The sequence below is a fragment of the Thalassophryne amazonica genome, chromosome 12, assembly GCF_902500255.1.
Source record: "Thalassophryne amazonica chromosome 12, fThaAma1.1, whole genome shotgun sequence".
NCBI classification, from domain to species: domain Eukaryota; kingdom Metazoa; phylum Chordata; class Actinopteri; order Batrachoidiformes; family Batrachoididae; genus Thalassophryne; species Thalassophryne amazonica.
In genome coordinates, this window is record NC_047114.1 from 87,490,437 (window position 1) to 87,513,825 (window position 23,389).

The 23,389-nt window shown below is 39.5% G+C and overlaps 1 protein-coding gene across 5 annotated transcripts in view; it reads left to right on the forward strand.

Moving 5' to 3' along the window:
- The first annotated feature begins 990 nt into the window (after positions 1-990).
- Positions 991-23,389, forward strand: part of LOC117521825 (bcl-2-related ovarian killer protein homolog B-like) — a 28,184-nt gene continuing 5,785 nt past the window's right edge. Inside the window, exons 1-5 of one of the 5 annotated variants that reach the window (XM_034183173.1) lie at positions 4,800-5,021; positions 8,587-8,589; positions 9,484-9,797; positions 11,341-11,469; positions 19,953-20,137. In XM_034183173.1, coding sequence (XP_034039064.1) covers positions 9,575-9,797; positions 11,341-11,469; positions 19,953-20,137 — 537 coding nt within the window. In that variant the 5' untranslated portion in view covers positions 4,800-5,021; positions 8,587-8,589; positions 9,484-9,574. Of the gene's footprint in view, positions 1,001-4,799; positions 5,022-8,586; positions 8,590-9,208; positions 9,798-11,340; positions 11,470-19,952; positions 20,138-23,389 lie in introns of those variants that run through there. The other 4 variants (XM_034183177.1, XM_034183175.1, XM_034183176.1 and 1 more) reach the window with 4 other exon arrangements.

The following is a 23,389-nucleotide window of genomic DNA, read 5'->3' on the forward strand; positions in this document are numbered from 1 at the left end:
ATGATATACAGCAAATCCTTAAGCAGTATCTTAAGATTAGCAACTTCACCGAACTGCTATAACAACTGGCGTCAGGTTTACATCATTTTTCGGCAGATCATCAACTGGCACTTGCTTATGCAATCAAATTAGACCTCTACACATTTCAGTTCAAATGGATTATCTCCTTGAACTCAATATTCATATCAAAATTCCACAATGTAAAGAACTCTAAGTTTTTTTTTTTCCTAATCACTGGTAATTCGGCAAACTGCACTGGCATGAATGAATGAATATGTAACAACCTGCACCTAGTTGCTAGATCCAGATCTGGTGTTACAGGTAAAACTGTTGACAAACAATCATCATGCTCGCCTTCAACCACACACAGAAGTATTTGTTTAAGAGCTAATTATTCAATGCACATGAAAAACACTTTTTAACAATGACTGAGAAATGCACAAGCAAATATACCTTCTAATCACTTCTTCTATTCTTTGTCCGCCAAGTTGTCTTCAGATGTGATCTCAGGAAACGAGGCTGTTTTGTCCGATTTGTCACGGAAACTGCCGAAGTTGTGTCTGCGAGTGAGCTTGTTGTTACCATAATCTTTGTTCATCTCTGGTACTGAGATTTCAGTCGCAGAACACGATGCGTCAGTTACCGATAGGGATGTTTTGTTTTCAGGAATAGGTGCATTTGCAACTGTTTTGAGTGATCTTTCGTCAGAAACTGCACATTTTTATGGGGAAACGGGAAATGTTCTATCAGGATTGAGCTTTTTCTTTCCGTTTATTAGGGGGGCTAGCTGTAAATCATTCTTTAACGCCTTCATCAATTTGTCTGCATATGTTGTTGTAGCTTATGTCTGTCTGAGCCTTGATCGGTGATTTGCCCACCAATCTTGAACTCTTGACAATTTACTGAAAGATCTCAAAGGGGGACAACTCATTCATGTGTCCCATATAATGTTTCTCTCTTGCGCTGCTGCTGGGAGTGTTGTTTGGTTGCGATGGTGAAGGTGTCAATGTGGGCAGTGATGTGGGGTTGTTGATGTACTGTAGAATGTTGTTGCCAAGTTCAGCATAGCTACATAAAAAGCAATCTCTGTAGCTCTGTCAGTGTTCTGTATAGTTCTGATGTCACTATTTGGTGTTGGGGACTTTACATTAATGGCAGATCAAGGGGCTAACAATTCAACTTCTCTGAAGAAAGGAGTTTCCACAGGTTAGCTGACATTCTATGAAGAAAGCAGTTTCCACAGTTGAATTCACCTTTTATGAAGTTTCCACACATGAATTCACAGCTTCTATGAGGAAAAGAGGTTCCTCAGTTGAATTCACCTTTTATAAAGAAAAGACTTTTCTCAGTTGATGTCACCTTTTATGAAGTTTCCACAGATGAGTTCAACTTCTATGAAGATAAGTAGAGAAGCTTGAATCTTCGACTGGACTGTGTGTGTTGCTTGATGCGAGGACGTTTCGCTTCAAATCGCAGAAGCTTCCTCAGCTAAAATTCTTGCTCTGGTAGTCTGACTTCGGCCTTGACTCTTGTAGAGAAAAATAAACAGAAGCCACAAAAGGGATGCCCATGAAAGACGTCAAAGCTGTCACGGGCATCCCTCCCAGTCACTGGTTCAGATATGTCGATGACACATGGGTTAAAATCAAGCAACAGGAGGTTGAGGACTTTACAGAACACATCAACTCAGTGGACTCCAAAATCATGTTCACACATGAGGATGCCAGAAACAACCATTTAGCGTTCTTGGACTGTGATGTTATGATTGGAGAGAACAGGCAACTCCAGACAGGGGTTTACAGAAAACCCACTCACACTGACCAATATCTGCTTTTTGGTGCAAACTACCCCCTTGAACACAAGCTCGGGGTGATCAGGACTCTTCAACACAGAGCCCAGCAAGCAACCCAGTCCAGTCGAAGATTCAAGCTTCTCTACTATGGAAACCACCTGGACAACTGAGAGCCTACACAGAAATATGAAGATAAGTGTTTCCTCAGTTGAATTCACCTTCTATGAGAAAGAGTTTCCTCAGTTGAAGACATTCGATGAAGAAGAGTTTCCTCAGCTGAATTCACCATCTATGAAGAAAAGAGATTCTACAGTTGAATTCACGTTCTATGAAGAAGTTTCCACAGATGAATTCACCTTCCATGAAAAAAAGAGTTTCCTCAGTTGAATTCACATTCTATGAAGAAAAGCCTTTCCTCAGTGGAATTCACCATCTGTGAAGAAAAGAGATTCCACAGTTGATCTCACCTTCTATGAAGTAAAGAGTTTCTGCAGATGAATTCGCCTTCTATGAAGAAGTTTCCACAGATTGACCTTCCATGAAGAAAATGGTTTCCTCAGTAGAATTCACCTATGAAGAAATTTCCACAGATGAATTCACCTTCCATGAAGAAAAGACTTTCCTCAGCTGAATTTACATTCTACAAATAAGAGTTTCCACAGTTGACCTCACCTTCGATAAAGAAAAGACTTTCCTCAGTTGAATTCACCTTTTATGAATTTTCCACAGATGAATTCACCGTCCCCTAATGGGAGCAGCTGAGAGAAGATGTATCTATTTGCCTTGTAAGCCATAAGCCTAGGGTTGCCAACCGTCCCTTGAAAAACGGAATCGTCCCTTATTTGGAAATAAAAGTGTGCGTTCCGTATTGACCTGAAACGGGAGGCAATTTGTTCCGTATTTCTGTGAGAATCAAAAAGTCTGTAAAATGTCAATGGAATTGACTGGCGCTTTATATGGAAACTTACGGTAAATTTGATCCCAGCCTCTCTCCTGCTCTTCACCAATGAGCTGACAGACACGAGTTGACAATACAGAAGCACTCTTATCTCATTGGTCGAGGGACATCTGCTCGCAAGAAGATACCGACGTCATGAGCCGACGACGGTCGCTGGACGACAATAACAAAGCAGCATGGCTGATATCGATACAGACACCGACACTGGCACTGCAGATATGCCTACGGACAGCAATGTCTGTAACGTCGTTACTCCTCCTCCTAAAAAAAAAAAAAACAAACAAAAAAGAATGCAAAAATACAGGGAGAATGAGAAAAGGAAAATGGCTGGGTGGGAAAGGTGCGCTATAACAGTATTGTTTACTTTTCAGACTTTATTTTTTGCACTTTTTATTACACTAAATGTGTAAATGTGCACTGTTACTGTTATGTGTCGGACGCAGCTCGGAGAACCGACCAGCGTTTGAAGGACCCAGTATGAAATAAGCAGAGCACGGTACAAAGGCTAACTGAATTTAATACATAACAGTGATAATAACAAAAGATAATATAACAAAAAGGTGCGGTCTGGCGTGGTGCGCTCCCAGCAGCGCTAACGGTCCGGAGCCAGAAGCTGTTTCGGACTCAAGGACCCCGCCGACACCCCCCAGGTGGCCGCAACAACCGAGTCTGTGAAAGAAGGAACCATTATGTGAGTCCACACTCTACACACAGAACACTTAAAGGTGTACAAACAGCAAACACTTCCTGGCTTGATTACTGATCAGCTCCCAACCTGCAGGCATGGAACATCCAGTTCACAAAACTCCACCGCAGTGGAAGCTGATACATGACTAACATACAGCTCAATACAATAAGGTGTGAGGGACACCACATTTACTGACTGTATAACAGTTAGTCACAAAATCTAACGTACCTCAGGAAGTGTGCTGACGAGCGTGAGACCTCACCCCCTCCTCTTTCACAGACTGTGCATCAAACCTGGACATTCTCAGCGTCCGCTGCTGATGAGATGGCTCCCAAGACGACGATCTCACCCGTCTGGTCACAAGGTCGAGTCTCTGGCAAATACACACTGTGCACTCCAGTCTTAAATGCCAACATGCTCCAATCCATCCAGATGCACCTCAGCTGTGAGTCCTGACGAGTCGCAGGTGATCAGGGTGAAGTCCTGACAGCCTCAGCAACACAGCCACTCAGTCCCAAATGCACGCCACCTGGGAGGAAACCAAAAGGCAAACAAACCGGCAGCCAGGCCCCCCCAGCCATATAACAGTTACATTGTTTTGGATGATGCAAATTTCTATTTTTTTTGTTAATTTATACAATTTTAAGTTAAGCAATAGCACTACAGAGATTTATTTTTAAAGAAGACAGAATGCTCATATTGAAATTGTGAGTGAAAATTTATTTTACACTAAAAATAAATTGCTAAATAATAATTTGTTTTCCACGTGTTCATATCAGAACAAATGCATGTATGCATCTACCTAAATTCAGGGTCAAGTCAACAGTCAAATGGTTAAAAATCGTTTCACACAGACGCTGGGAAGGGTGAAGGCAATGGTCAGTCGGCCCTGGCGGTGAGGTGTCCCTTATTTATTTTTCAGAGTTGGCAACCCTACATAAGCCATGCTGTATTTGTTTTTGAAACTTGACATATTAGACTTGCGTTTGTTTGATAGGCACATTTTATATCTGAAAAACAAAATCCATTTGTGTGTTAATGCTGTTTTTGTATTCACAAACTACACCGTTTGTTACCTAATCACATTTATTTGTACATGCTTAGTTTGAAAAGTTTGCAGGAAGTTTGAGTTTATTTTGGGTGTCCTTAAATCAACTCACCTTGAAAAAACATCCATAGTGCCAATTATTTCATCTTAATTTCAAATATTTCTTTTGTGTGTGGTTGGTTTCGTCACATTCTTATGCCCGGTCGGTTTTGTCTCCGCCTGCCCGCTACGTAATGAGACCGTTTGGCCGGAAGATCCCCGCCTCCGGGCGTCTTACACAATCGAAACGAGCGCACGCAGTGAGCGCCAATAGGAATGCGGATCAACAGGTGGGCGGACGGTGGCAGATTTTCCTCAATGAGATTTTTGATTCAGCGTTTGTTATTTTTCTGACGCTGCTCGGCTTCAAAATAACACGCGGAGCTGTGTGTGTGTGTGTGCTTTTAATTGTTGTGGTTGGACTCCCCCCCCATTTCATTACTAAAGAAGAAACGAACCAAAGAACCGCAGGCATGCGAACGTGCACAAGATGAAGGTAAGCGCATGGTTGTTTTTTAGCGGTAAAATTCGAAGATATTAAATATTGCTGCTTATGCGCAGTTTATATTTTAAGTTCAATGGGGAGGCTGAACTGTTCTGTTGAGATGAAATTTGTTGTTGCGTAATCGAAAAATTCTAGCAAGAACACAGACTGTGCAAGAGGAGTGAGTCACATTAAACCCGCCTCCGTCATGTTCTTTCTCTGCTGACTTTCACACACCCACATTCCAGAAAAGAAATAAACTTTTTAAAAATATTTTTATAAACACCACTTGGATATAGTGTATTAATTAAAAAATATTGGGATGTTTGTTTTATTTTATATTTTGGTCTGTATGTATTTTAAGGATGTGATGTTGCTGTTAATTCGATTCACAAACGGACAAGTGAAAAGCCATCACATACTCCATATGTCTCACACACACACACACACACACACACATATATATATATATATATATATATATATATATATATATATATATATATATATATACATCACAAACAGAAAATGTGCTTTATAATGGATTAAAATGTTAATCACAAGCAGAATTAACTCTGTTGGTACTTGATTGATTATTTTTTTTAAATTATGTATGCATGCATCAATCAATCAATCAACTTTTTTCTTATATAGCGCCAAATCACAACAAACAGTTGCCCCAAGGCGCTCAATCACGAGCTATTTTCATCCTCACTCTGGGCATCAAGAATCAGTCTCAACGCTTGTGCAGCTGTACATCTTACTAATCTAGGTCTGTTGGCTTCCCTGCAAAACAGTCAAATATAGAATAGAATTGGCAAATTACAAAACCATCTGAAACTATAATATCAAACATCTCATACAACCCCAGTTCCAACGAAGCTGAGACACCATGCGAAATGCAAACAAAAACAGAACACAATGATCTGCAAATCCTCCCCAACCCACACCCAACCGAACACACCACAAAGACAAGACACCCAATGTTCAAACTGATAAACGTTATTGTCCCTGTGCAAATATCCGCCCAGTCCGAAATGGATGCATGCATAAATGAATAAATAATCAAACACAGATCATGCATAACTGAGTGTCAGTCCATATGGGCGTTTGCCTCTGTCCACTGCATGAGATTGCTCTGTTGGATAACTGGGTTTACACTTTAGGACCGGGTGAGAAACTCGACTAGCCCCTTCTTCACACCTGTGAAGACGTCCCCTGGTCGTTTCTCTAAATACAACCCCTGGCAAAAATTATGGAATCACCGGCCTCGGAGGATGTTCATTCAGTTGTTTAATTTTGTAGAAAAAAAGCAGATCACAGACATGACACAAAACTAAAGTCATTTCAAATGGCAACTTTCTGGCTTTAAGAAACACTATAAGAAATCAAGAAAAAAAGATTATGGCAGTCAGTAACGGTTACTTTTTTAGACCAAGCAGAGGAAAAAAATATGGAATCACTCAATTCTGAGGAAAAAATTATGGAATCACCCTGTAAATTTTCATCCCCAAAACTAACACCTGCATCATATCAGATCTGCTCGTTAGTCGGCATCTGAAAAAAGGAGTGAACACACCTTGGAGAGCTGTTGCACCAAGTGGACTGACATGAATCATGGCTCCAACACGAGAGATGTCAATTGAAACAAAGGAGAGGATTATCAAACTCTTAAGAGAGTAAATCATCACGCAATGTTGCAAAAGATGTTGGTTGTTCACAGTCAGCTGTGTCTAAACTCTGGACCAAATACAAACAACATGGGAAGGTTGTTAAAGGCAAACATACTGGTAGACCAAGGAAGACATCAAAGCGTCAAGACAGAAAACTTAAAGCAATATGTCTCAAAAATCGAAAAATGTACAACAAAACAAATGAGGAACGAATGGGAGGAAACTGGAGTCAACGTCTGTGACCGAACTGTAAGAAACCGCCTAAAGGAAATTGGATTTACATACAGAAAAGCTAAACGAAAGGCATCATTAACACCTAAACAGAAAAAAACAAGGTTACAATGGGCTAAGGAAAAGCAATTGTGGACTGTGGATGACTGGATGAAAGTCATATTCAGTGATGAATCTCGAATCTGCATTGGGCAAGGTGATGATGCTGGAACTTTTGTTTGGTGCCTTTCCAATGAGATTTATAAAGATGACTGCCTGAAGAGAACATGTAAATTTCCACAGTCATTGATGATATGGGGCTGCATGTCAGGTAAAGGCACTGGGGAGATGGCTGTCATTACATCATCAATAAATGCACAAGTTCATGTTGATATTTTGGACAATTGAAAGGATGTTTGGGGATGATGAAATCATTTTTCAAGATGATAATGCATCTTGCCATAGAGTAAAAACTGCAAAAACATTCCTTGCAAAAAGACACATAGGGTCAATGTCATGGCATAGGGTCAATGTCAATGAGCAGATTTGATGCAGGTGTTAATTTGGGCGATGAAAATTTACAGGGTGATTCCATAATTTTTTCCTCAGAATTGAGTGATTCCATTTTTTTCCTCTGCTTGGTCTAAAAAAGTAACCATTACTGACTGCCACAATCTTTTTTTCTTGATTTCTTATAGTGTTTCTTAAAGCCAGAAAGTTGCCATTTGAAATGACTTTAGTTTTGTGTCATGTCTGTGATCTGCTTTTTTTTCTACAAAATTAAACAACTGAATGAATATCCTCTGAGGCCGGTGATTCCATAATTTTTGCCAGGGGTTGTAGATCTTCCAGGCACAGACAAGTGAGAGGACACCCCTGGGAAGACCCAGGACATGCTGGAGGAAATATGTTTCCCAGATGGCTTTGGAATGCATCTGGATCTCCCAGGAAGAATTTAAGGACTTGGCTGAGGATTGGGAAGTGTGGGATGAGCTGCTTGGTGTACTGCCACTGTGACCTGGACACAGATAAGTGGAAGGAAATAAATGAAAGAATGAATAAACACAGATCGAAGCTCAATTATATTAATAGTTTCTGAAGAAAAAAAAATTATGAACTGTATTAGTAACTGAATTATTTACCTTTCAAAAATATTTGATTAACCACAGAAATTAGATTATTGTTGTTGTTATTATTTCAGTGATTTATGCAGTAAACAAAAATCCCCCTCATTATCACAGATAAAAAAAAGTTATGTAATTGATTCATGTTTCAGCTGATTTGTGTTTGCGTAATCCATTAATATTGATCATGCAGGTTGCAAAAAAATGTGATGTGATAGAGGAAATCTGAGCTCAAATTCGGATTCAGCACCCCAAAATTACTCTAAATCAGTTCTCAAAGTCCATGCAATTAATTAATTAATTCATTGACCAGTGTTATTTTTCCATCTGAGGCACTCAAGGTGCTCTCTCTCTCTCTCTCTATCTCTCTCTCTCGCACACACTGTCATGCAAGTTGTGGATTAAGGACCTTGTTCAAGGGCATTTTTGTGATTTTTCTTTTTTTTTTTTTTTTTTTTTTTTTTTTTTTATCTGATCAGGGAATTGACCTGATGACCTTCTGGTCACAAGCCAACTTCTCAAACCATTTGGTTACAGTCATTTATCCAGCAACTGTTGCCTCACAGCAAGAAGGTCATGGGTTTGATTCCCACCTGTGGCCTTTCTGTGTGGAGTTGGCGTGTTCTCCCCGTGTTTGCGTGGGTTCTCTCCAGGTGCTCCGGCTTCCTCCCACATCCAAAGACATGCAGGTTAGGTGGATTGGAAACTTTAAAATTGTCCGTAAGTGCGTAGGTGTGCATGCAGGTGTGAATGTGTTTGTTTGTCGATATGCGTCCCTACGACAGACTGGCGTCCTTCTGTCCAGGGTGTATCCCGCTCGCCTCATGATCTATGACTTCTGGGATAGGCTCCAGCACCCCGCGATGCTTAAATGGACTAAGCGGTTGAAGGTGTGTGTGTGTGTGTGTTGTTTCTCTTCTATACCAGAATTGAAATGGTTCGTTTATAGTCAAAGATGTGCATCCAAGGTTTCAGCTGTTTTATGTAAGAGATGTTTATTTCTGTTCAGGTCTTTTGTGGTCCAGTGGATATCAGTCTTATTTATGTGTCTGGGTGGAGGTGGGGTGGGTGTAAAGTGTTTTCTTCCTCCATTGCAAGCCCATACTTAGAATAGGCTTTAGTCTTTATTGGCATTGTAAGGGGGGGGTTGGTATCGACCTAAAACAGATGACCTTTAACAGATTAGCCTGAAAGCTGTGTGGTTTTTATACTGCATCAAATCCGATCTATCACAAACTTAATTTCATTATAATTGTAGTTCTAAAGAAAAGAATTGAAATGAACTCCTGATGAGGTCCACTGAACCCCAAAGTCTGTTAATGTCAGTACAGAGAGGGTTTAAATGGGATTTAACCAGATATGATATGATGGTGTAACTGTTTACACCAAAGCATCATCCAGTCATCATTTCACTGTTAACCCTGTTTCCTCTGTAACTGAGTGAGGGTTTTGTGGTTGTTTGCACAGCTGCCGCATTTTCACTGATGGACCTTGTGAGGTAAAGGGAGGTCACAGTGAGGCTCAGGTGCTTCTAGAACCAGACCTTCTGCAGGGCATCATGAAGGTCCTGCGCCGGTCTTCTGTTTTTGCTGCTGAGGTTCTGGACGTGTTTGATCGCTCCCTGACCGAGAAGGAGTTGGTGTCCCAGTCCAAGGCGCTGTGCAGAGACTACATCCTGTCCCGACTCAATCAGAACAGCCTGACGTGGTCCAAAACTGAACTCAAACTGACACCCTCAAGCGCAGCGCTCGCTGACGTGTCTTCGGTGCTTCTCTGTCTCGGTAAGAGAAACTTTATTTAACAAAATGACGCTTGCCAAAGAGTGATCCCGGTCTGGACCTCATTTTGGGTCTGATGGTGTGATGACGCATTCATTGAAAACGTGGCAAATCTTGAACATGTCTCATATTTAAATTTGGAGGATGATGATGATGATGATGATGTAGATCCAGGAATCAAACAGTGCAGCAGATAAGAGAATATTTACAGGTGAATCCTGCAAATGGTGACACAAGCATCAAATTTGGCACAAATACTCCTACATTCCTCTTTTGGAGAACCCCCCCCAAAAAAATTGTCCACTTGAATTTTCAATCGGCGGTCAGGTAGGGGTCAATTGAAGCATTACACAAAGGTCAAAATTAAAAGATGCTCCAATCATATTGAAAACTATACTTATTTGCCTGATTGGACTATCTATGACTGAATATTATGGTGACAAAAGTCAGTTTCAGTTTGTACAGGGGTCAAAAGTTAAAGTTGCTCCAATTTTGGTAAAAAGTGATGCAAATTATTAGCCGAGTTAATAGGGTTTTAAAAATGAATAGTTTGGACCATGTCATTCTTAGTTATCATGTTATGGGGTAACACATGTCATAGAATCCAATGTATGTTGACCTTGGTTGACCTTTTACTTTGGAGACCAAACATTCAGCACAGTCAAAACGATGCCATTTATTAATCCGATTAGCTCAACCAGTAATTTGCATCACTTTTTACCAAAAGTGGAGCAACTTTAACTTTTGACCTCTGTACAAACTGAAACTGACCTTTCTCACCATTCTTGTTGTTTTTACCCCATAAATCCAGAACATTCAGTCATAGATAGTCCAAACTATACCTTTTTGGAATTTTTATAATCGGGCAAATAATGTGGTGTAGTTCTCAATATGATTGGAGCATCTTTTAATTTTGACCCCTGTGTAATTCTTCAATTGACCCCTACCTGACCGCCGATTGAAAATTCAAGTGGCCAATCAATTTTTTTTTCTTAAAGAGTAATGTCTAAGGAGTATTTGTGCCAAATTTGGTGCTTGTATCACCATTTGAAGGATTGTTTCAGTTGTCTGCTGCACTAAAAGGCTTAATTTGTAGTAACTTAGAAATTAATGCACCCATCTCAATTTGAATAAAAATAAATGTCAGCCACATGGTTTGTCTTCGAATGAGTGTTGCTGCCGTGATCTGTCCGTCCAGCTGTCTGCCACTGCCTATATGTGTCCACATCTCTCTCTCTCTCTCTCTCTCTCTCTCTCTCTCTCTCTCTCTCTCTCTCTCTCTCTCTCTCTCTCTCTCTCTCTCTCTCTCTCTCTCTATATATATATATATATATATATACGTCTTTATCTTTCAATCTGTCTCTAACGGCTGTAGAAATCCAAATTATAATTGTGTGTGTAAGACCGCGTGACCCTTAATTGGAGTAGGCGGGGTCAGAAAACAATTGACTGTATTTTTGGTTACAGTTTTGACTTTAGCTGTCTTTTAGATTCAGGCTTCTAAACACAATCCTTCTTCTTTGTATGTTCCTCAATGGTTGCTAAGGTGATGAGCTGGAGTCTATGCAGCCGGCGTTGTACAAGAACGTGGCTCGGCAGCTCAACATTTCGGTTGCTGTGGAGAACTTGGTTTCAGATGCCTTCATTGGTGTAGCCACAGAGATCTTCTCAGCGGGTGCGTAGCTGTTTTGAACATGACTGTGTTGATGTTAAGTGTAGCTCAATAGGATAGGAGTTACCAGTATGTCAACCTGGGTTTGATTCCCGGTCATAGTACTTCTGTGTCTTTGGACAAGACCCTTAATCTCCACTGTCTATATCATCCCCTACTTTGTCTGAAGGCTATAAAAGTGATAATTTAAAGCTACAGTATATAGGATTTGGTGTCATCTACAACCCCTGGCAATAATTATGGAATCACCGGCCTCAGAGGATGTTCATTCAGTTGTTTAATTTTGTAGAAAAAAAAGCAGATCACAGACATGACACAAAACTAAAGTCATTTCAAATGGCAACTTTCTGGCTTTAAGAAACACTATAAGAAATCAAGAAAAAATAATTGTGGCAGTCAGTAAGGGTTACTTTTTTAGACCAAGCAGAGGAAAAATATATGGACTCACTCAATTCTGAGGAATAAATTATGGAATCACCCTGTAAATTTTCATCCCCAAAACTAACACCTGCATCATATCAGATCTGCTCATTAGTCTGCATCTAAAAAGGAGTGATCACACCTTGGAGAGCTGTTGCACCAAGTGGACTGACATGCATCATGGCTCCAACAGAAGAGATGTTAATTGAAACAAAGGAGAGGATTATCAAACTCTTAAAAGAGAGTAAATCATCACGCAATGTTGCAAAAGATGTTGGTTGTTCACAGTCAGCTGTGTCTAAACTCTGGACCAAATACAAACAACATGGGAAGGTTGTTAAAGGCAAACATACTGGTAGACCAAGGAAGACATCAAAGCGTCAAGACAGAAAACTTAAAGCAATATGTCTCAAAAATTGAAAAATGCACAACAAAACAAATGAGGAACGAATGGGAGGAAACTGGAGACACAGTCTGTGACCGAACTGTAAGAAACTGCCTAAAGGAAATGGGATTTACATACAGAAAAGCTAAACGAAAGCCATCATTAACACCTAAACAGAAAAAAACAAGGTTACAATGGGCTAAGGAAACGCAATTGTGGACTGTGGATGACTGGATGAAAGTCATATTCAGTGATGAATCTCGAATCTGCATTGGGCAAGGTGATGCTGGAACTTTTGTTTGGTGCCGTTCCAATGAGATTTATAAAGATGACTGCCTGAAGAGAACATGTAAATTTCCACAGTCATTGATGATATGGGGCTGCATGTCAGGTAAAGGCACTGGGGAGATGGCTGTCATTACATCATCAATAAATGCACAAGTTTACGTTGATATTTTGGACACTTGAAAGGATGTTTGGGGATGATGGAATCATTTTTCAAGATGATAATGTATCTTGCCATAGAGCAAAAACTGTGAAAACATTCCTGCAAAAAGACACATAGGGTCAATTTCATGACATAGGGTTAATGTCAACGAGCAGATCTGATCTGATGCAGGTGTTAGTTTTGGGGATGAAAATTTACAGGGTGATTCCATAATTTATTCCTCAGAATTGAGTGATTCCATATTTTTTCCTCTGCTTGGTCTAAAAAAGTAACCGTCACTGACTGCCACAATCTTTTTTTTTTCTTGATTTCTTATAGTGTTTCTTAAAGCCAGAAAGTTGCCATTTGAAATGACTTTAGTTTTGTGTCATGTCTGTGATCTGCTTTTTTTCTACAAAATTAAACAACTGAATGAACATCCTCTGAGGCCGGTGATTCCATAATTTTTGCCAGGGGTTGTAGTGGTGAGGTTACAAATTGCATTATGCCATCACTGGTTACAGTATTGTTTCCCTTCACGTTTGTGCTCATCTGGCGACAGGGATTTTGATAAGCAGTATGTATAATCCTCTATTTCACAAAAAACGAGGGCTTTAAAACTTAGCCTGCACTAGCAACCAGTAGACACTATAAAGGGGAGCAGCTATTGATTCCTCTTCATATTTCTTCAGTCTTCCTGCTGCACTGCAAAAAGAAAAGAAAAAAATTGCTAAGGATGGCGTATGTCGCTTTTGGGCTACTGTACCTGCATGGCAGTGCAACATGGCAGCCTACAGGAGGGGGCCCACTCCCATGGACTCATTATAAGCTCATGCAAACACATCAGTTATTTATTGCAGGTAATTATACACAAATGAACAGAGGGTATATTCCATTTATGCAAACAAACACACTACCAGTAAATCACACACACTGTAGCTTTAATTGTGTTCTAAGCAGATGAGCGCTTGTCATACTTCTTTTTTGTGTGTTGTTTATTATTTTTTTTAATCAGCTAAGATTGTGTTGTAGACATTTGCTTTGAGAAAGCCTATTTTGTCCTCTAAGTTGGGACATGCCTATCTCGGCTTTCAATGCTTACCAGCCCAGTGAGTATAAGAGAAATTGTGGAGAGCTGGGCATGTCCCAACTTGTCCCCTGGCACTCCAAAACGGAGGTGTTCCTTTGTCTCACTTGATCAGCGAATCGGTCCTGACGCGCAAAGCCTCCGCGCGGCTTTCCATGACAAAATCTCTTGTTAAAAGTGAAATCTGCCAGAAAATGGCTGATGTCCAGCTCTTGTGATAACCAGAGAAATTGCTCATGACGGTCCCGCTCCACACAGCCATCCATTTAGAAATGATGTGGTGTTTTCTGCCTCTTGATGGCAGCTCGGAGCGCGGCGCGCCGTGCGCCATTGTGGGGCATCCTTAAAGCTATAGTAACACTCCTTATTCTCTGTGAAGCCCGTAAAATTTTCACCGAAAGCCAGATAAATTTTTCGAATGGTTTCCAGCTGCCAGTCTCTAACAGTTTCTGAAAAAATTCTGATGGGAAAAAAAGCCCAAATCATTCCGCCATTTCCTTGCAATGAAACAACGACGAGAGGGGTGGACCACTCCTCCCACAAGGCGTGCTCACAGGCAAATGATGCAACCGACAGGCGTGGAAAAACTCACGCATGCGCACGAAGGTTCAAGCTTGGCTGACGTAAAAATATATGAATCAAATCCATATGGTTTTTGAAAAAAATAATAAGGTCGGATACTTTTCTAATAGACCTCGTGTGTGTGTGTGTGTGTATGTATGTGTGTGTGTATATATATATATATATATATATATATATATGTGTGTATATAGCATAAAGAACTCTGTGATAAATATGTTCACTTTTGTCTTTTTGGATGCAGCTGAGGTTTTGAATGTTCTGGACAAACTGCACATATGCAGTTAAAATTTAGTCCATTTCCAGCAAACATTAAATCCAGATGGGTTTAGTATAATTTTAAAGCCTGCGTTTCAGCTAAATGTTTGTTTGTTTTGACGTCACAGTGGTGTAATTTGTGGAACAGCGTGGGATTTCTGTCAGAAGAATAACAAGCTGGTGAACCCTGGCTTTTGGGATTACTTAGAAACTGGATATAAATAGACAAAGTATGCTTTTTTTTTTCTTTTTTCTTTTTTTTCCTTCCAACTCCTTTTTTGGCTCCTTTTTAAAAAAAAAAAAAAAAAAAAAAAAAATCCCTTGTCGTGCCTGAGTGCTTGAGCATAGCATGAATTTAAATGCTGCAATGGAAAGTAAAATACTTTTAGGAAGATTACGATCACAGACATAGAATGTACTTACGACTTTATTGTTATAATAATTAATTAATGTGTACTCTGTGTAAAGTGACAGTGGCTCGTCTGTCCTCTATCACAGCCTCCCTCCCACTTCTTTCCGCCCTCCACTACTCCAGCTTTATCCCTGACAATCTTGTCTATTTTTGTCTTGCTTCTCAGCACGGAGTGAGACACGATGCGCTCTTGCGCCTTCGCTTAAACAATACGTGCGCACACAGTGGAATCAGAGCTTGATTTAGGTCTGATTTGTGATGCTTCATCCTAAAAAGATCCTTGGGCAAAACTGGCGTCTGGTTAGAGTTTGAGTTGTTTTGCACACTTGACCTATCCCATGGAGGTTTTGTGGGCATGCACGCAATGGCTAATCCAATAATAGCTGCGGGAAGATGCAGTAGGTCAGGTCTGAGGCCCAGCCATGAAGCGGCGGGTTGGTTTAAATGAGGTTAACGTCCGTAATCCCTGCTCTGCATCAGTAACGGTTAAAACGATCCATAAGATTCATTTTAAACAGATCTCATCTGAAAGAAGGCGTGAACCAGTTGCACGTGAGTGATAAACGCAAAATGCAGCCTGTTAACTTTCCAACTTTAGAAGTCGGTCCTAGGCCACGTCAGTCTCACCTGCTTACATTTTTATGACAATAACACAGTCCAACATCTTATCGGGTGCATTAATGCAGACGCACGGGCTTGTTGACACAAACTTGGTGTTTTATGTTTTCAGTACAAAGTTCGCTCCACGACCCCGCCAATTCATGTCAGATCACACAGCATATATAAAGACTTGAACTGAAACTGTAGTGATGATGGTATTAATGCTGTGCACAGGCTGGAAGTGACTTACAGGAACTGCACTTACCAATTATTGCCAAAATCAATATAACTTTATCCGTTAGGAACTTCCTTTGCAGACAGAGCGCCAGCATGAGCAGAAACACACATTTCATGCATAATAAAATTCCATAAGAATCAACACTTAATAAATATAATTACACAAGTAAATAAAAGCCAAGCACAGCCTCCTGAAAAAACTAGCCACATTAGCTGCTGTTCATCAGGCGGATCGAGGTGGGCAGAAAACTGGAGGTGGCCCTCTTAGTCCTAAAAGGCAGTGACCTGAACCTACGACCTGATGGTAAAAAGGTGTAGTGCTGGTGCAGAGTGTGAGTGGGGTCTGTGGAGATCTGTGTGGCTTTCCTCACGCCTCTGTGGTTATAGATGGAGGTAAGTGAGTCCTGCTGCTGTCCAATGATTTTGCTACTGATCTTGATGACTTTATTGAGAGTGTTACGATGGGTAAGACTGAGTGAACCAAACCAGGCTGTGATATTGAATGTGAGGATGGATTCTATGAAGCATTTATAAAAAAACTGCAAGAACTGAGTGGTGAACCTGTAATTTGCGAAGTTTACGAAGGAAAAAAGACGCTGTTGACGTTTTGAGAAGATTTGTTCTGTATTGAGTTGAAATGTGAGTTTCTTATCAATTATTGTACCTAAATATTTGTATGAGTGGACCTTTTCTATTGCTTCATTGTTAACTGTAAGTGTGGGAGTGGTGGAGTGTCCATGATGGAAAAGGACAACCATTTCCTTGGTCTTGGATACATTTAAATCCAGACAATTATCTCTGCACCACAGTGAAAAAGTATTCGGTTCAGCCTGCAAAAGTCCATCTGTGTTAGTGGAGTCCATGATAACAGTGTCATCAGAATATCTGATATGTTATTCCATTGTCGTTGTTATAATTAATCATAATATATGAAGTTGGTCTTTGTTTCCTTGGCAAAGGTGCTTTGGTTTTACTTTAATTGCAAATTATTGGTTGTGCTGATATGGTTAAGAAAAAGAATCGTTTTCACCATCTGTTATGCTTGATTATTGCTTTACGAGGTAACATGTCATACGTATGTCATAGAATCCAGTGGACATAAGATAAGAGCTTCATTGTCATTGTACAATGAAATTGATTGCAGTCTTCCTCTGGTGCTTAGAGCATATGCACAGTAAATGGAAATTAAACAATTTTTAAGGCATAGAAAGAATATAAAAGAAAGAATAAGAGATGGAGTGAGAGTAAAGGGTTGCATTAGAGTTATGTCACCTGAGTAGACATCTCTAAGTTGACCTTGTTGCACAGGATCACTATTGCACATAATTGTATTGGCATTGACCTTGTTTGATCATTATGTTGGAGACTGAGCATCCAACAAAAATATTCTATTTATTAATCCTATTTGCTCAACCAATAATTTGCTACATTATATCATTATATATATATAATATATATATATATATATATATATAAATGTAGCAACTTTTATTTTTGATGCTTTAGCTTGTACAGGAATCTGGTTTCTGTCTAGCCAACAATCTTTAATATCGCCAACTCTTTTATCCCAAAAAGAAGAATACACATATGGAACCATCCAAATGGCAAAAATACTAGACAAATAGATTTCATTATCACTCGCAGAAAAATAAGTCAGAACATTGTAGACTCGTCAGTACTAAACACCCCCAGTGTGTCTGATCATAGACTGGTTCAAACAAAAGTTAAGCTTAGTTTTGTCTGGAAAAATCAAAAATAGCCTATCAAGAAATTTGACCTCGACCTATTAAATCTTCCAGACATCTAGAAATCATTCGGAATTAAACTAAAAAACAGATTTCTACCATTTCTTAGTCAAGGCATTGAAAATAATGACTCTTATTGGAAACAATCCTACCTCCCACAAAAGGTTCAACTCCATCTTGGATGTCTGCCAAGACAGTAGATGCCATTGAACAGTTGCAAAGGCTGAATCCAAAAAAGCTTGTAAAATTAGACAAGCTAAACAAGTTAAATGATGATCTTGACGAGCTATTACAGCTACCTCCTCATTTGCAATTCTTCCATACCATGGAAAAAATTAAAAACTAATAAAAGAAATATAGGATGGGAAATTAAAGATGAAACTGGTCAAATACTGTCCTCAAAAGATGAAATCCTAGAGCGCTGGGCATCATTTTACCAACATTTATAGTGCCCTGATGCCTTGAGCCAACCAATCAATCAGTATACCTCCAGGGGAATCTGCCATTCCAGTTATAACTTCGGATGAAATCCGCACTTAAGACAGGCAAATCTCCCGGCCTTGACACAATACACACCAAGTTAGTGAAAGCTGGAGGTGACAAATCCCTTCCTCTTTCAAGGAAGCTCTTATAGTTGTCTTGTATAAGAAAGATGACAGAACAGAATGCAAAAACTATTAACCCATAAGCCTTCTGAGCCACATGTACAAACTATTCATGTCAATCAACAGTTCAAGGATATCCGCCGATCTCGGTTCCTATTTTCACACACAAGCTGCCTATCAACCAGGACGGGGTACTACAGAACAAATCTTTTCTCTTTTTCAGCTCATAGAAAAATCAATAGAATTCAACCACCATCTCCACTTAATATTCATTGATTTTACAAAAGCTTTTGATAGTGTAAAAGTTAATGAGTTATGGGCAATACTTGGAAAAAACCCATAAACAAAAATTATATTAACCTTCTCCAATCTGTCTATCAAGGTTCTAAAGCATCCATCAAAACCAAAATTGGTACAACCCATTCTGTACAAAAAGGAAAGGGGGTTAAACAAGGTGACATCAGTGTGTCCTGTCTGCAGTCATCTTCAAAACTGAGGAGGAATGCATAGACAGTGGTCTTGTTGTTGGGGGATATTTAATTTCAAACCTTTCTTACGCTGATGACATAGCTGTTACTAACAATAGCATTGCAAATGTACAATCATTTTTTACCTCAGCTATGCATAAATGCAAAGGAATTTGGCCTGAGTATAAATCTAACAAAAACAGTAGTAATGACAACAGATGTAAATCAACCAAACTTAGAGTTTTTCTACCTGGGACACAAGTTATCTTGCAGAAATGACCAAGATGTACCTGTAAAACACAGAATCGGTCTTGGATGGGCTTCTTTTAGTAAACATCAGCCATTACTGAATTCAACCAGAGTGCCGATCCATACTAAAGTTAAAATCTACATTATATTTATCCTCCCTGTTGTGCTATATGGTCTTGACTGTGTGACTTGGACTAAGCCTCTGATAAAAATGTTAGAAACTTTCCAAAATCACATTCTTCGCTTCATACTAGGGCATAGGCTTATTGATAGAGTACCTATAAGTACCATAAGAAATGAAACTAAAGTACCTCCCATATTTAGCATGATTGAAAGCATAATTTTACAACTTTTTGGCCACATTAAAAGATCAAAAACAGGAATTTCTTGAGTCTTCCTGGAAGGAATGATCGAGGTCACACGCAGGAGAGGAAGGCCAAAACAGAGATGGCAGGACAAAATAAAAACTTGGACAGGCATCTCTGAATGGCAGTCACTAAACAACTTGTCCCAGAATCATCTGTTATGGAAGAATATCAGTCATATTGATTCGCAATCTGCTAATAGCGGAAACAGCGCTACATGATGATGATGATGATGATAATGATGATGACAAACTGAAATTGACTTTTGTCACCGTTCTTGTTGTTTTAAACATATAACTCCAGAGCATTCAGTCATAGATGGTTCAAATTATACCTTTTTGGAATCTTAATGATCAGACAAATATTGTGGTAACATTTTCAATATGATTGGAGCATTTTTAAATGTTGACCCCTGTGTAATCCTTCATTGATCCCAACTTGGCTACAGCTGCCACCCTGGCAACACCACCATGGATTTTTTTTTTTTTTTTTTTTTGTAGGCCATAGTACACTGAGGCTGGACTGCAAGTGTTGTTTTGTCCCCTTCAGTGGTAGTAATTGGGTCAAAATTGTATAAGCAAATTAGTAACGGTGGTAAGGAATAACTCTCTCAAGTGAGCATAGACAAATAGTAAGTCATGAGTTTTGTTTTTTTTTTCTCCTTGCTGCAGGTATAACGTGGGGAAAGGTGGTTTCCATGTATGCAGTAGCTGGAGCCCTCGCTGTGGACTGTGTCAGAAAAGGCCATCTGGTCACAGTGTACATCTTGGTGGACAGTCTGGGTCAATTTGTCCGCAAATTCCTGGTTCCCTGGCTGAAGAGACGAGGAGGTTGGGTAAGTAGTGATTTAAAAATGCATATTAGCTATGTTAAATCTAAAATGTCAAAAGCCATTGCAATTCTGCATAAAGCACAAGACTTCCTCTCCCAACATTCATTAATCACTTTATATTATACATTACTTGTTCCATATGACGTGTCAAGGTTTGAGGAAATATATAACTAATACTAAACCAATTTTTCTGTTGCAGAAGAAAGCTATAAGAATTATCAGTAAAACCATATCATGAGCCAACAAACCTGTTATTTGCTTGTTTACAATTTTTTAAATTCTGGGACTTGATTGATTACATCACAATGCAAATTATGTATAAAATCAAAAAATAAGATTTTGCCTCTACATGTCCAGGATCTGTTTAAAATGAGGGATTCCGGCTACAGTTTGAGAGGAACATTATTATTTGAGAAATTAAAGATCCGAACTACAGTAAAGTCATTGTGTTTCTGTTAGGGGTGTTAATATCTGGAATAATTGTCTTGATAATATTAAAATCAGTCAGAGTCGAGAGAGCTGCGTCAGTCAGTCAGAGCTGCGTGTCGTCAGAGCGAGCTGCAAAAAGTTTGTACCTGAGTTTTCAGAGGTGGTGTTTGTAGTTGCCATCTGCCACGCCGGTGTTTGCCAACCCGGACAGTGGGAATACCACCTCAACTGGCAACTTAGCCCCGCGACTGGACAGCAACAATGTCCGAGGCCCGCCCAACATGGTGAATTCACTGAGGCCGCACGCTGCGTCATTAAAGCCGCGCGTCACGAGTGCCGCTTCCCCGAGGCCTCGTGCAGCCACCGCGGATCCATCAGCGCGGAAACACCGAGGCCGCGCGGCACCAGCGCAGTGCAGATCCATCCCAGTGACAAACAACGCAGGCTGTTAACATCGGCGATCGTCAAGCTGCTCATAAGCCGACCATGGGGCCTAAGAAGGTTCTGACAGCGGAGGAAGGTGACGATATTAAAAAATCTCTGGACTTTCTATCAGAGGAAATTTCTGTTGTGAAGCAGCAACAGAAATCAATCATGGATCTGGTGGAGGAGGTGAAGGCATTACGGCTCCAGAACGCTGAGAAAGACCGGCATCTGGTGCAGCTGGAAAATAGAGTGGCTGAATTGGAGCAGTACACCAGAATTAACGACGTCGTCTTCACATCAAACCACGGTCCTACGCACGGGCGGTAACAGATGAGAGCGGAGGGGAGCTCAGTGAACAGGAGGTCAGCTCTGTGGAAAAACAGGTTGTTGATTTCCTCCTATCTAAAGGTATAGAAATGGATTTAAATAACATTGAAGCGTGCCACCCTCTGCCCCGGAGAAATGACGGTGATAAACGAACCATCATCATGAGATTCATCAACAGAAAACACAAAACAGCACTGTTAAAACAAGGAAGAAAACTGAAAGGGACAAACGTATTCATCAATGAACATCTCACCAAACGGAATGCCGACATCTCCAGGAAAGCACGCTTCTTGAAGAAACAGGGAAAAATCCAGCACACATGGACTTCAAACTGTAAAATATTCATCAAACTGAACGGATCACCAGAACAAGCAAAAGTCATGGCAATAAGGAACATCGAGGAGCTGGACAAATATGAACAATAGGTATGAGGACTCAAACACATCACAGCACCATGATGCAGACTGGAGCAACCCACTCATCCACATCATCTACACCCGGAGACAAGAGAGACATAATGACTAAGGATAATGATCCGTTTATTTCTGCCCAGGAGCTCTGTCTAGATACATTTAATTATAATAACTCTGCTAACCACCCCTTCGAATCTGAAAATGATCCTGATACCTTTTTCAGTGAGAATATTGTGAGACAGTGCAAATATTTTACAGAAGAACAATTCAAAAATGATAAAATCAATGATGAAAATTTTTCAATTATACATTTCAACAGCAGAAGTCTTTCTCGTAATCTGTCCACTATTAATGATTGTTTGAAAACATCCAAAAAACGTTTTTCAGTTATTGCAACTTCAGAAACATGGTTAAATGAGGATAATAAAGATCTGGTATATCTTGATGGTTATGAATTGTTCCTGGTTAATAGGCAGACGAGAAGGGGCAGAGGCGTTGCATTGTTTGTAAGGTCAGATTATAACTGTAAACTCATTAAAAACATGTCATTTACAGTGGACAACATCATGGAATGTGTTACCATAGAAATTACATCTATAAACTCCAAAAACATGGTTGTTAGTTGCATTTACAGAGCTCCTGGGACAAATATTGACACCTTTGAAGACATTATCTTAGGAATGTACAACAAAATCAACAGAAATAAGCATTTATTTGTCTGTGGAGATTTCAATATAGATTTTTTTTTTTTTTAAACCCTCACAATCCATCCACAAATTACCTCATTTATAAACACCTTGTACTGTTTAGGACTGTTTCCAACCATCATTCATCCTAGCAGAATAACTATGGATACAACAACTCTCATTGACAATATTTTAACTAACGTTATATCCGGTAATCTTAGTGGGGGACTACTGGTCAGTGATATCAGTGATCACTTGCCAGTTTTCTCAGTCTTTGCATTGGAGGGTTGTTGTATCTATCGAAGCAATATCAAATTCATGAGTAGAAAAGTAACACCTGAAACAATTGATAATTTAAGGGAGGATTTATCAAGTCAGAATTGGTCAGATGTTTTTGTTGATGATGTTGACAGGTCATATGATGCTTTCATTTCCATTTTTTCCAGTTTGTATAATAAACACTGTCCATTTGTTGACAAAATATATAGAAATCAATATAGCAACAAACCATGGATAACTAAGGGGCTTCAGAGGGCATGTAAAAAGAAAAACGTACTATATAAACAATTCATAAAACTACGAACTAAGGAAGCTGAAAGTAAGTATAAAACATATAAGAATAAGTTAATCAATATCATGAGACTCAGTAAAAAAAGATATGAGTTACTTGTCAAAAATACAAATAACATCAAAAACACATGGAACATATTAAATGAAATGGTAAAAAAGAATAGAGTAACTAGAGATTATCCTTCATTTTTTCAGAGTAACAACTACATCACGATTGATAACGATGAGTCTATTGCTGAACACTTTAATGAATACTTCGTTAATGTGGGTAAAAATCTTGCCAGTAAAATTGACTCATCAACTAATAACTTCTGGGTAAATAATTCAACGTTTAACAAATCTGTTTCAATGTTCATTGGTGGTACTCATGAAAGGGAAATACTTGATCTGGTTCATGGTTCAAA